Source organism: Pristis pectinata, chromosome 14 (assembly GCF_009764475.1).
Source record: "Pristis pectinata isolate sPriPec2 chromosome 14, sPriPec2.1.pri, whole genome shotgun sequence".
NCBI lineage: Eukaryota > Metazoa > Chordata > Chondrichthyes > Rhinopristiformes > Pristidae > Pristis > Pristis pectinata.
The window spans coordinates 36,435,037-36,448,028 of NC_067418.1; the positions used below are offsets into that span (position 1 = coordinate 36,435,037).

General features: G+C 42.8%; 2 protein-coding genes and 1 long non-coding RNA gene across 5 annotated transcripts in view; 1 reads left to right on the plus strand and 2 right to left on the minus strand.

Annotated features, from left to right (window-relative positions):
• Positions 1-146, minus strand: part of pgghg (protein-glucosylgalactosylhydroxylysine glucosidase) — a 34,020-nt gene extending 33,874 nt beyond the window's left edge. The window contains exon 1 of the mRNA XM_052029364.1: positions 1-146. Within this exon, the coding sequence (XP_051885324.1) occupies positions 1-28 (28 nt within the window). The 5' untranslated portion in view covers positions 29-146.
• The window catches only part of LOC127577797 (uncharacterized), a 26,925-nt gene continuing 14,013 nt past the window's right edge, over positions 81-12,992 (plus strand). Inside the window, exons 1-2 of the long non-coding RNA XR_007957438.1 lie at positions 81-204; positions 8,259-8,338. This is a non-coding gene — a long non-coding RNA (uncharacterized LOC127577797). The remainder of the gene's footprint in view (positions 205-8,258; positions 8,339-12,992) is intronic.
• Positions 9,784-12,992, minus strand: part of LOC127577796 (uncharacterized) — a 19,168-nt gene continuing 15,959 nt past the window's right edge. For all 3 annotated transcript variants that reach the window (XM_052029371.1, XM_052029370.1, XM_052029369.1), the window contains one exon: positions 9,784-12,486. In XM_052029371.1, coding sequence (XP_051885331.1) covers positions 12,194-12,486 — 293 coding nt within the window. In that variant the 3' untranslated portion in view covers positions 9,784-12,193. The remainder of the gene's footprint in view (positions 12,487-12,992) is intronic.

The window sequence follows — 12,992 nt, forward strand, 5'->3', positions numbered from 1 at the left end:
TCTGCAAACGGTGAACTTCAGTTTCCATCCCAGCAACTTCCGCTCCTGCTTTGCTCCGCTCCGTTTACAAACCGCAGGCAGTTCAGAGAAAGTGAAGTGTGGCCTCTGGTTGGCGCCTGTCTCCCAGCTCCCCGGGGGGGCTCTCTCCTGGGTGAAGGCGCCTCGTCCGGAGTCGGCCGCTGGGTCTGGCAGGGAGAGCAAACGGTGAGAACAAACTTTTCTTCGCATGGGCGCCTCTGGGCAATGGTCAACATCAAAACAGGAAAAGGGGGCGGACAGGGGGTGTTGGGATCACGACACAAATTAGGGGCTTACTTTTTTCAAGAGAAGTCCTCCAAACTTTTTATGTACCGCTACAGACACCACGTATTCAACGGGGCTGCAGTGTTTTGCACCTTCTCCAAGACCAAGGTGTCCCTTGCCCGACCGGCAACGCCTCCGCCAGCCACACAACTGTCTGGGCGAGCGCGGGCTTCGGCATCCACTGCGTACCAGGGTTGTGGAGGACAGCTTTGGGGGAATGGTTCACAGAGAATAACCTCGAAGAACTTATCCACAGAGAAAATGAAGAACATAAAACACTTTTTCTTAGTGGGGGTAAAATATATTGGCAGCCAACAAATAAAAGTTCAACCCATCCAGCGGAGGAAGAGCGAATACTTTTCTCAGGGAGACACTAGGACGGGTTACAGTGGAGATGATGTGGAACTTTAGTGATTTGTATTCTTTTAGTTAATGTTGGGGGAAAATCCTGCAGCGAATCTTCGACTGCCATATACCATCCCTTTCAGAGGGACCATGTTTTCTGAAAGGAATCGGAGACATACAGGGTGGGCGCACAGCATGGAAGATGTGGGCTGTATAATGGGCGAGGAAAACATCTCACCGGGCCAGATTTAACCCTTCCATAAATACAGTATCATTGGAAAACAAACATGCATTATAATTACCATGAATCTACATTGCTGAAACAAACAGCTCAAAAATAAGAATGAACAATTCAGGTTTTTTAGTCATAGAATTAGAAAGTCATACAGCACAGAAACAGGCCCTTTGGCCCAACTGGTTCATGCCGACCAAGATTCCGATCCAAGCTAGTCCCATTTGCCCGTGTTTAGTCCATATCCCTCTAAACATTTCCTACCCATATGCCTGTCTAAGTGACTTTTAAATGTTGTTAATGTACCTGCCTCAACCACTTTCTCTGGCAGCTCATTCCACGTACTGACCACTCTCTGGGTGAAAAAGTTCCCCCTCAGTTTCTCCCCTCTGACCTCAACCCTATGCCCTCTAGTTCTTGATTCCCCAACCCTGGGAAAAAGACTGTGTGCATTCACCTTATCTATGCCCCTCATAATTTTATATACCTATATAATATGACCCTTCATTCTCCTATGCTCCAATGAATGAAGTCCCAACCTAGTCAATCTCTCTCCCAAACTCAGTCCCTCAAGTCCTGGCAACATCCTTGTAAATCTCCTCTGCACTTTTTCCAGCTTTAATGGCATCTTTCCAATAGCAGGGTGACCAAAACGCAACTCAATATGCCAAATGTGGCCTCACCAACATCTTGTACAACTGCAACATAACATCCCAACATCTATTCCCAATGCCCTGACTGATGAAGGCCAGCGTGCCAAAAGCCTTCCTCACCACCCTGTCAATTGTGACACCACTTTCAGAGAACCATGTATTTGTACTCCTAGGTCCCTCTGTTCTACAGCACTCCCCAGGGCCCTACATTTCACTGTGAAAGTCCTACCCTCAGTTATCTTCCCAAAGTGCAACACCTCGCACTTATCGGAATTAAACTCCATTTGCCATTCCTCGGCCCACTTACCCAGCTGATCAAGATCCCTCTGTAAATCCTGATAACCATCTTCACTGCCAATGACACATCTATTTTAGCGTCATCTGCAAACTTATTAACCACACCTTGTACATTTTCGTCCAAATCATTGATATAAATGACAAATAGCAATGGGTGCAGCACTGACCCCTAGGGAACACCACCAGTCACGGGCCTCCAGTCCAAAAAACAACCTTCCACCATCACCCTCTGCTTCCTACCATCAAACCAATTGTGTATTCAGTTAGAAATCTCTCCTTGGATCCCATGTGATTTAACTTTCCATAGTAGCCTACCAACCTCATCAAAGACCTTACTGAAGTCCATATAGACAACGTCTATTGCCCTGCCCTCATCGACCTTCTTGGTTACTTCTTCAATAAAACTAAATCAAATTCATAAGACATGGTCTCCCACACAAAAAGCCTTGCAGACTATCCAAAATCAACCCGTCTTTCCAAATGCACGTTTACCTTATCCCTCAGAATCCCCTCTAGTAACTTAACTGCCACAGATGTTAGGTTTCCTGGTTGAAAGTTCCCAGGTTTTTGTTTGCAGCTCTTCTTAGGTATAGGCACAACATTAGCCCCCCTCCAGTCTTCAGTACTTCATCTGTAACCAACGATAATGCATATATCTCAGCCAGGGCTCCTGCAATTTCTTCTTTAGCTTGCAACAGCATTCCTGGAGATACCTGATCAGGCCCTGGAGATTTATCTAACTTCATAGGCTTTAAGACATCCATTACCTCCTCTCCTGTGATGCAGACTATCCCCAAGACATCACCATTAACTATCTCAAGTTCTGAAGTCTTCATGTTCTTCTCCATGGTAAAAATAGAGAAATATTCATTGAGAACTTCACCCATCTCCACACAAAGATGTCTACTTTGATCTTTGAGGGGCCCTATTTTCTCTCCAGTTACTCTTTCTCCCTTAATACACATAAAATATCTTTGGAGTCTCTTTAATCTTTTCTGCCAAAGCTATCTCATGCCTCCTTTTTGCCCTTCTGATATCCTTCTTAAGTATACTCCTGTATCCCCTATACCCTTCCAGGGATTCATTTGATCCCAGCTCCCTGTACCTGACTCATGCCTCCTTTTTCCTGATGGGAGCCTCAATATCCCTCATCATCCAGGGTTCCCTACTCCTGCCAACCATGCCCTTCTCTCTAACAGGGACATGCAGACCTTGAATTCTCATTATTTCACTTTTAAAAGCCTTCCACTTGCCAGAGGTCCCCTTGCCCACAAACAACCTACTCCAATCAAGTTCCCATCTAATACCATCAAAATTAGCCTTAGCCCAATTTAGAACTTTAACTTGTGGACTAGATCTGTCCCTTTCCACAACTAATTTAAAACTAATAGAACCACGATCACTGGTCCCAAAGTGCTCCCCCACTGACACCTGTCACTTGTCCTGCCCTATTTCCCAGGAGTAGGTCAAGCTTTGCCCTCTCCCTGATAGGGCCTTCTAAATATTGCCTGAAGAAACTTTCCTGAACAGACTTAACAAATTCTACCCCATATGAGCCCTTAGCACTTTGGCAGTCCTAGTCTCTATTGGGAAAGTTACAATCCCCTCCTATGACAACTCTGTTATTCTTGCAACCTTCTGCACTCTCCCTGCATATTTGTTCCTCTAATTCCCATTGACTATTGGGTGATCATCTTAATCCTAGCAAGGTGATCATCCCCTTCTCACTTCTCAGCTCCACCCATAAAGCCTAACTGGACGATCCCTCAGTAATTTCATCTCAGACTACTGCCGTGATGTTCTCCTTAGTCAGAAATGTAACTCCCCCTCCTCATTTTCCTCCTCCTGTCTATACCACCTGTATCCTGGAATATTTAGCTGCCAGTCCTGTCCCTCCTTTAACCATGTTTCTGTAACAGCTATGAAATCCCAGTCCAACAAAGCTAACCAGGCCCTGAGTTCATCTGCCTTATCTGTCAGAGCTCGTGCATTGAAATAAATGCAATTTAATCCAACAGTCTTTCCTTGCTCCCTGCTATGCTGCTGCCTGTTTTGAATACTGACCTTACTGTCATTGAAGTCTGTATTAGTTTCCAGCCTCCCATCTTCCTCACTTGTGCTTTGAATCCCACCCCCCCTGCCAGTCTAGTTTAAACCAGTCAGTGCTGGTGCTAGTGCTAGACACCAATTCAGGTGCAACCCGTCCCTCTTGTACAGGTCACCTCTGTCCTGGAAGAGATCCCAGTGGTCCAAAAAACTGAAACCCTGCCCCCTGCACCAACTCTTCAGCCATGCATTCATCTGCCATATCCTCCTATTCTTACCCTTCATGTGGTGTCTCCCCTCTGTTTGTCCCCAATCCAGAGAGCTCCCTTTGGTAACAAGCTCAACTGAAAGGGGGAGAGAGCAGCTTCCATTGCATTTTGGAAAAGGTGGAGAGCGACTGTGGGACCTGGGCAGTCTGTCAACACACGGAACAGGTGGTGCTGGTCCTCAGTAATGATCCACAATCACAGTGCCAGACTAGGTGCAGTCCTGGGCCCTTAATCTCCACGCTGTGTAGCTGCACTCCTTGCCCCAGCCCCTCCCGACATCAGCCTCACTGGTAGCCTCTTCACCTAGAGCTGTGGGGCAATTCATTGCTGGATTTGCACCAGGTTCCTGACACAAGTTCCCAGCAGAGCAGAGCACAGACTGAGTTGTCGTCTCATTGAGCACAGAAACAGAGCCTTCAGCCCACCGTCCACACCGACCATTAACCACCCATTTACACTAATCCCATTTTTTGTTCTCCCCACATTCTCATCAATTCCCCTCAGATTCTACCACTCAACCACACACAAGGGACAATTTACAGTAGCCAATTAACTTATCAACCCACACATATTTGGGATGTGGGAGGAAACCAGAGCAAACCCATGGGGTCACAGGGAGAACATGCAGCGCAGATAGTGCCAGAGCTCAGGACTGTAACCAGATTGGTGGAGCTGTGAGGCAGCTGCTCTACTGGCTGTGCCTCTGTACGACATGGTATGTACCTGTGGGTGTTCGGACTGGAGGACCAATTAGTGCTCTGCAGGGTAGTGCAGAACAAGGTACCAATGTATGTCCAACAGAAGCTTAGTCTAGACCACTACTCTTCCCTTTTAAAAGAAAAATATTGATATCAAAACCCCTTTTACAATTTCAACAGCGAGGAACGAGCAACATCAATATCTTACTGAGGCAAAATCTCTTATTCCAAATGCTGTGTGCATTCAGATGGTTGGGGGAGCCATGTTGTTGCATCTCCATTCAACAGTAACATGGCTAAATCTGGTACGTTCAACAATTCATTGATGAGTCAACATTATCATCCTTGCTGTACTGTGTGCTCTCATTGGTACATGGAGTCAATAAATAAGATTCCAACCAAATGGTCACTGAAAAACACCACTAAAAATCAGTTTTGGTGCTACAAATTCACCTAAAACTGAAATGACTTTCAACCATCCTGAAGAGAGACTACCTCAGATCCCATTGTCATCACCAATTTGTAATAACTTCATAAATGTATTAAGACATAGTGTATACTGTATATTACCCTGTACTACCTCAATGCACTGTGTAATGAATTGATCTATATGAACAGCATGCAAGACAAGTTCTTCACTGTACCTCGGTACAAGTGGCAATAATAAACAATACCAGTACCAAAACAGACAGTGCTAATGCTGAGCACATAATCTATATAAATGTTGAGTCTTCCAGTTCCTGCTACAGATTCAATGTTCCAGACTCTGTAGCAGGAAAAAAGCAGACACACCAAATGACTCTCCTGTCCAATTGATTCACAATATGTTCACACATCTAGATATACTGAAGCTACTGTCATCAGGTCCCACCAGTTGTATGGGGTGTGTGGTGAGCAGTGACTGGTGTTTGAGCAGTCTCTTTGCATTCTGTCCTTTCTCCCCTCCTATGGTCTCTCCCCTCTTGTCTCATTTTCTCAACACCCATCCACCAACCCTTCTGATCTCCAGTGTTATCTCCATTGATCTCTTCCCTCAATTTTCCTTGTTCACTTTCCTCCAATCTCCTGTCCTTACTCTCTGCAATATCCTGTCCTTCCCCATTCCAGTTTTCTCTCTCCCCTCCAATCTTTTTGTCCCACTTATGCTCTAATCCCTGTCCTATGCGTGTCTCTCTGAGCTACCCGACCACTCCTGTCCTCACTCCATTTGTCTTTTATTACATTTCCATTCTTTGATCCATAACCTTTTGTCCCTAAACTACTGTCCTCTGTCCCTCTGGTCTGCCCTCATTGCCCTCAACTCCTGTACTCACTCATTTCTCAACCGCTTCCTCTCACCCATGTCCAATATCCCAGCCTACCCACTGCAATGAGCTCTCCACTCCTTTAATCCACTGTCCTCTGAGCTTCCAACCAGCTCTCTAGTTTTTGTATGCACACCTCAGCACAACCAACATCTCACCCACACATTCCTGTCCTCTTCCTGCTCTAATTCACAGACAAACCACAAGCTGATTTAAAAAAAAACTGGCAAGGGTTGCCACAACCTCTGGCTCAGTGCATGTTTAGACATGAAATTGGGTGCACATGCAGGCTCTGATGGGATGGGTGGAGATATAAGTATAGGCCCCAAGGCATGTGAGCAAATGCAGAACATGTTTTTCATACGGCGATAAAGCCACAACAGCAGATTTTCTGTTGGGCATCAATTTCAGGACTCTTGCCAGGGAGAAAGTACCTCATCTACAAACACTCCAAGGAAAATGGGGACATTTAATCCCCTTCCCTATTTCACCATTTATGATCCCTCAACTTTTGGCGTTCAAACTTTCAAGTTGTCAACAGAGAAGGATAAGCAACAGGATTGAGCCATCCGGCCCTTCGAACCTGCTGCATCGTCCAATAAGGTCATGGATGATCTGATCCTGGCCTCAACATTTTCTAGCCTGTTCCCCAGAATTTTTGATTCCCCTTTGGTGAAGAAGTCTCCCTTCCACACCCTTGAATATATTCAGTTGCTCAACCTCCACTGCTGCCTCAACTCCAGCACCCTGGGTTCAATCTTGACCTCCAGTGCTGTGTGAAATTTCTCCATGACCACGAGTTTCCTTCGCATACTCCAGTATTCTCCCATATCCCAAAGATATGTGGGTTGATAAGCTAATGGGCCACTGTAAATTGCCCCTTGTGTGTAGGTAAGTGGTAGAATCTGGGGGAGTTGGTGGGAGAGTGTGAGAGAGAGAACAGAAGAATTCATAACCTACAAATCTGAACAGACTCTTCAAAACTGGGACTGACATCACAGGACATGTACACTCTGCACCAGTCATCAGTCTGCAGTTCCATGAGCAACTGAACAGATCTACCAAATTATCTATAAACAATGTTTGAATGCACTTAAATAAATGATGTGACATTACATCCACAGTAGATATTGGCAGATTTGGTTCATACATGTGCAACTGTTTAAATGGCTGCCCACAATTTTTCCAATTTGTATTGAATTTGGAATGCACTGTCTGAGTAGATGATGGAGGCAGATATTCTAACAACATTTAAGAAGTATCTAGAGAGCAGTAATTATATCTTAGAGGTCATTCAAGCTCCAAACTCAAGGAGATATGTCACCTTTTACTTCAGACTACAGGAACAAACAGAGTGAGCCCAGGGAAAACATTCATAGGTGCTCCTTTGTAGTAGTACATGTTACATGGACCTCTCTGGCAACCTCCTATCAGAAACACCTGCTTTAGCACATGACTGCCTTGCACAAAACACAGTCCTTCCCAGTCTGTCCAGGTTATTCTGACCCAAGGGAACATTCTCCCACTTTCTTGTATCCATTCACTAAATAGTCCAACTACTCAGAAGCTGGAAGAGTGCTGCATGTACTGTGGTCAGACCTTTAAGAGCAGGCTGCCAATTTGCAGCTACTAGGCTAAGTGCCGGTAGCTGCAAGACCTTGTATAAATCAGTAGTGTACTATGATGCTGAAATTGGCAGAGCATTACACGGGCCATCCAATACTGTTCTGTGAACCCCACAACTGGAGATCATAATCCTTATGGGACTTTAACAAACAGCCATAGGGTGATCCACTGCATTGATTTAATGTTAACAGTTGTGATCTAGGAACCTCCAGGGTGTTTGGCTAAGCCTTTATTGTGTAAATCATCCAGTGTAGGTTACAATCCACTTCTGATTTACTTTAATAATGTGTGATTAATATGACAGAATGTTTATTAAGTTTTAAACAATATGAAAGGCTTTTAAGAATGAAATGTAAGAATGTAAGAATGAAAATCAGATAACTTAGAAGACAAGTTTACATTTTCTTCATCAGGAAGTACAATTTAAAATCCGATCAGAACAAAATTAAAAATTATCTAAATCATTATGTTGCTACATCTTCCAGATATTCTTTGCAGTACTCCACAGTCACAGAAGATCCTGACCTTTATGATCAAACGGGCTTACCGTGACCTCCCAGGTACGGTAAGTGTGTGGCAATATCTGAGAATCAATTTTAAGCAGGAATGTTTTCACTCCTTCCTATGTACAGTGGGTTACATCTGGTCACCAATGATTTCTACCTGTATATACAGCCATGTTATACACTATGCTGCTGTGAAAGCCACAGAGATGTCACATATCCTGCATGGTTCACAGTGCAATTATTATGGCACCAGAATGGATCCTTCATTTGTATATAATGAATCATATTTATATGTAATTAATCACATTTGTCTCTCAATCCAAGTCCTTGCACAAAACTGGTAAACATTAAGAAGCCCTGCATAAATCTCATAGTTCTTTAATGATTTATTCAAGGGGTGACCCTACCAACCAACCATAATCAATACTTTAGTCTTTGTCTAAAACAGTCTTTCTCTGAATCTCTGCAGAAGTAACATTTCAAAACAACTGAGCTGTGGTTTGAAAAAGAGCTTTTACTGAGAACTAAACATTGGTTGGTTGTGTCATTGAGCTGTTTATAGATTAATTCAGGAGGTGTGGTTCACTCTGGCACCCTCATCCCTATGAATTCAACCCAACATTTGTGTGCATAATGTAGATCAACACACAGTGCTGTATTGTTGGAGGTGCTGTCTTGCGACTGAGATATTAATGACTTGGCCAACGTTGCTCTCTGTTAGTGCTATTCCTAATTATTTGAGTTAGTGGTGGGATGTTATTGATGCAGAATGCTGAATTATTTTTCCATATTTCCCAATTTTCACATTAATGCTTTGATGCAATAAATGCAAGGATTAATATTTTAATTCTATATTTAAACAAATCAGTGCAATTTAAGCAGTGACTAGGACAAAAACTTAGTTGACTGAACATTATCTCTTAGCCAGAAATCAATTGAGAGTTTTCTTTGCCTTAATTTATGGTGTGGGTGGTGCTGGCAATGCCCTTCCTTAATCACTCTGGAAGTGGTGTTGCACTTTCTTCTTCAACTGGCAGTCTATCTGGTGAAGGTTCCTCCTGGAGTCCTATTGGGTTGGGATTTCCAAGATTTAGATCAACCAAGAAGAAGGAATGCAAATCTAGAACTTACACCTGTTGCTTTAATTCTAGAGAGCAGAGCTTGTGGTTTGAAGAGTTGTCACAGTGCATTTCATAGGTGGCATAAACATCGGAATGTGCTACAGGTGGAGGGAGGGAATGTTCAGGATGGTGGACAGAGTGCCGATTGAGAGGGCTGCTTTGTCCAGGATGGTGAGAAGTTTAAGATTTGTTGTGACTTAATACGTCCAGGTAAATTGAGAATGCTCCATCACACTTTTGATGTGCCTTGTGGATAACGGAAGGTCTTTCGGATGTCAGGAGGCAAGTCACTTGCTGCAGAATATTCAACCTCAAGGTTTCCTATTGGAGCCACAATTTGATGATCCAGTTGGATGATCTAGTTAAGTTTCTGGTACACTGCATTAATAAACATTTAATACATTTTTAATAAAACAGAAGATGGCTAATAATGCCATTTTCATTATTTTTGCACAGTATGGAAGATCTCACTGATACAGCATCACTTAACATATACAATATTCCAGGGCTGGGTCTTGCAATACACTATCAAGTTACCATATCATAATAAGCAATGATGCACAACGCTTCTACAGTATGCTCTAGTTTATGCAGTTTTCATGTTTTTATTAATCAAGTTCCAGAAATTATTTCCTGAAAATGTAACATCAGGAATTGAGTCCAAGTACACCAATTGCTTGGTACTAAAATAACATAAAGAGAGACTCACCCACTTAACCTAACAGCTCATGACAGTTCTTATTCACTACCAGTGCTTGACAATAGGCTACATGTTGTGATGATAATACAGTGAATTATTTAAAAAGCTAATGTCAATGTAGGTGAACATGAAATCACTGGATTATTGCAAAACCTATCTGGTTCACTTTTGCCCGTCAGAGAAGGAAATCTGCTATCCTTACCCAATCTGGCCAGTGTGCAACTCCAACCCCCCCAATATGGTTGAACCTCAACTGCCTCAATTCAGGGGCCATTAGGGATGAATGATAAATGCCAGCATTGCCAGCAACATCCACATCCTATGAATGAATAAATTTTTTAAAATATTTAACTCGATTTATTAAAAGAAACTATTATCCTGGATCTCCTTTTTCCTCCATTGACTGACCTGCTGGAGGATGTTCTGTGGTACCAGTAGTCATGTAGTACATTGCCTGATCTATATGGGGAGGTGTTTCAACTTGAGGCATGGAGCACAAAAGCCAGCTGCTTATACTAACCCCACATAAAACAGTAATTTGACCCAACTGGAGCACTGTAGCCTTCCCTGAACACTACATTTTCCGAAGGACATGAGGTTTTGGAGAGGAATGGTTCCATAGCTCAGAGATTAGATATTGGAGAAGCTGGGTTGTTACCCTTGGAGCAGAAAATGATAACAGAAAAATTTGTAGAATAGTTTAAGAATCAGGAAGGGTTCAGTTGGAGTGGAAAAAGGGGAAATACTTTCAATGGCTAAATGGGCACTGACCTAACGGCACAAATTTAATGTAACAGGCAAAAAAATGCGACAAAAAGTGGCAACTGTTGTGCTTAAATTTGGAATATGCTGCCTGATAGCGCGATGGAAACTTATTAGTAGTTCTCAAAAGAACTCGATCACTACTTGAAGAGGGGAAAACTGCAAGGACAAAGAACTTAACTGCATGACCATACCCTGCTGTACTGTTCTATAATTCTGTAATTGGGGAACCACCATCTGTTCTCACCCAACACAACAATGCTTATTGACATTAGATGGACTAATTATTTCTCTTCCCAAATGACGCCAAAATAACTGTACCATTCCCAAAAATACTTTTGCTGAAGTTGTTAAATATGTTACAGGAAATCAAAACTAGAAGCCACATTTCCCTTTTAGCACCACTTTACATAGTGCAATTACCCAGTGAGTTATTGGAGGGACATTGTCTCCACTCTGAGGTACAATATTTCCCAGTGAGAAAGCATTCTCATGCAGCAAAAATAACACTTAGTGGTTTACCTAGTGAATCAATGTTTAGCTGGTTTGTGTTGTAATAAACAACACTCAACATCCTTTGAACATCTAAATGCTATTCTGCTTTTCCAATGCAATTAAAAACTACAGCATCAGACTTCAGTAGCAGCCAGTTGTGAACTTTTACAAAGAAAACTAAGAAAGGTTGGCAATGTAAAGGCAACTGAAAAAAAAACAAATATTTCAAGGAGAATGTTTGGGTGTTACCCAAATATACCCCGGTCCTTTCTCTTTTAGATGCTTTTGACTTCAACTGTTTGCTTTTACAGTTAAATTTTCCTTCCTCTCCTGATTTGTGCTCGGATGGCATTCCACAAACACTTATAGCTTCCTGGTACTCAGTCCAATTGTTCATGTGTGAACATAAGCAACAGACATCAGCAGGATCTTCAACCATGTGGAGGGGGCTACTTTTATCTGTGCCCCATTTTGACATTCCCCCAACATCCAAACATGTACAGTACTTTTAAACAGAACAGTAATCTGGAAAATGATCCATGGGAATTTGTCTGCTCCCAGTCAAGCCAGGAGGAGTAGATTAAAACACCCAAAAACAGAGTTCAATTAACTCAGTGTGTTTTCATGGAACATTTAGTGTGCAGAGGTTAATGGTTAGTTTAACACGGGAACTTGTCTTCAAGTCAACCTGGTCTCTATCCCCTACTTCTTCTTTAAACTTGTACGCTGTAGGAGCTACAATGGAGGTTAAAAAAACTGCAGTTTAACTGCTCCTAGTTAACATAGGATGAACAGAGCACCACAAAGTAATTTAAGCAATTAAGAAAACTTAAAGGTTAATTGTTTGAGGGAGAAGGTGTGAATATGTGGGTGTTCTGATTGTGCAGTGATCTCAGATAATCCGGAGTCTGAGGTGTCTGAATCATCGAGGATCTGGAATGATCAAGCAACAACTGGATAATCCGCAGCTCATGCTCGCGTTCCTCCCTCCGCCTCTCTTCTTCCCATTTGTAGAACCTTTCTTCAGCTTTCCTCTGATAGTCCATGAAGGTGTTGATAATGGTCCCAATGTGTCTCTGAAACATGGTTCCTCTCTTCACCTTCATTCTCTTCTTTGGCACCGAACAAGCTATAAAAAGACAGAAGTTATCAATCAGATTACTCAGGAGGAAAGAGTGAGTTTATATAGTGACCAGTATTGCGGAAGGAGGGAGCTGTTCCAATGGGACAGGCTCCACCTGAACCATGCTGGGACCAGGGTCCTGGTGAACCACACACTAGGGCTATAGATAGGATTTTAAACTGAATAGTGGGGGGGTAGGTTCAACAGATTGGAAGAGTATGGATAAAGTAAAATGGAAGGAGAGTGCAGGAGAGGTTACTGAAGTCTCCAGAATAAAGAATGAGACAAAGTTTAGAAAGGGATAAGAATTTACCTTCAGGCAACATGGAGACAAATTTGAGAGGGGTAGTGAATACAGGACTGACGATGTTATATTTGAATGCACACAATATACAAAATAAGGTAGATGAGCCCATAGCACAGTTAGAAATTGGCAGACATGACATTGTGGCCATCAGAGAATTGTTGAAAGAAGATCACAGCTGGGTGCTAAACATCCAAGGATACACATC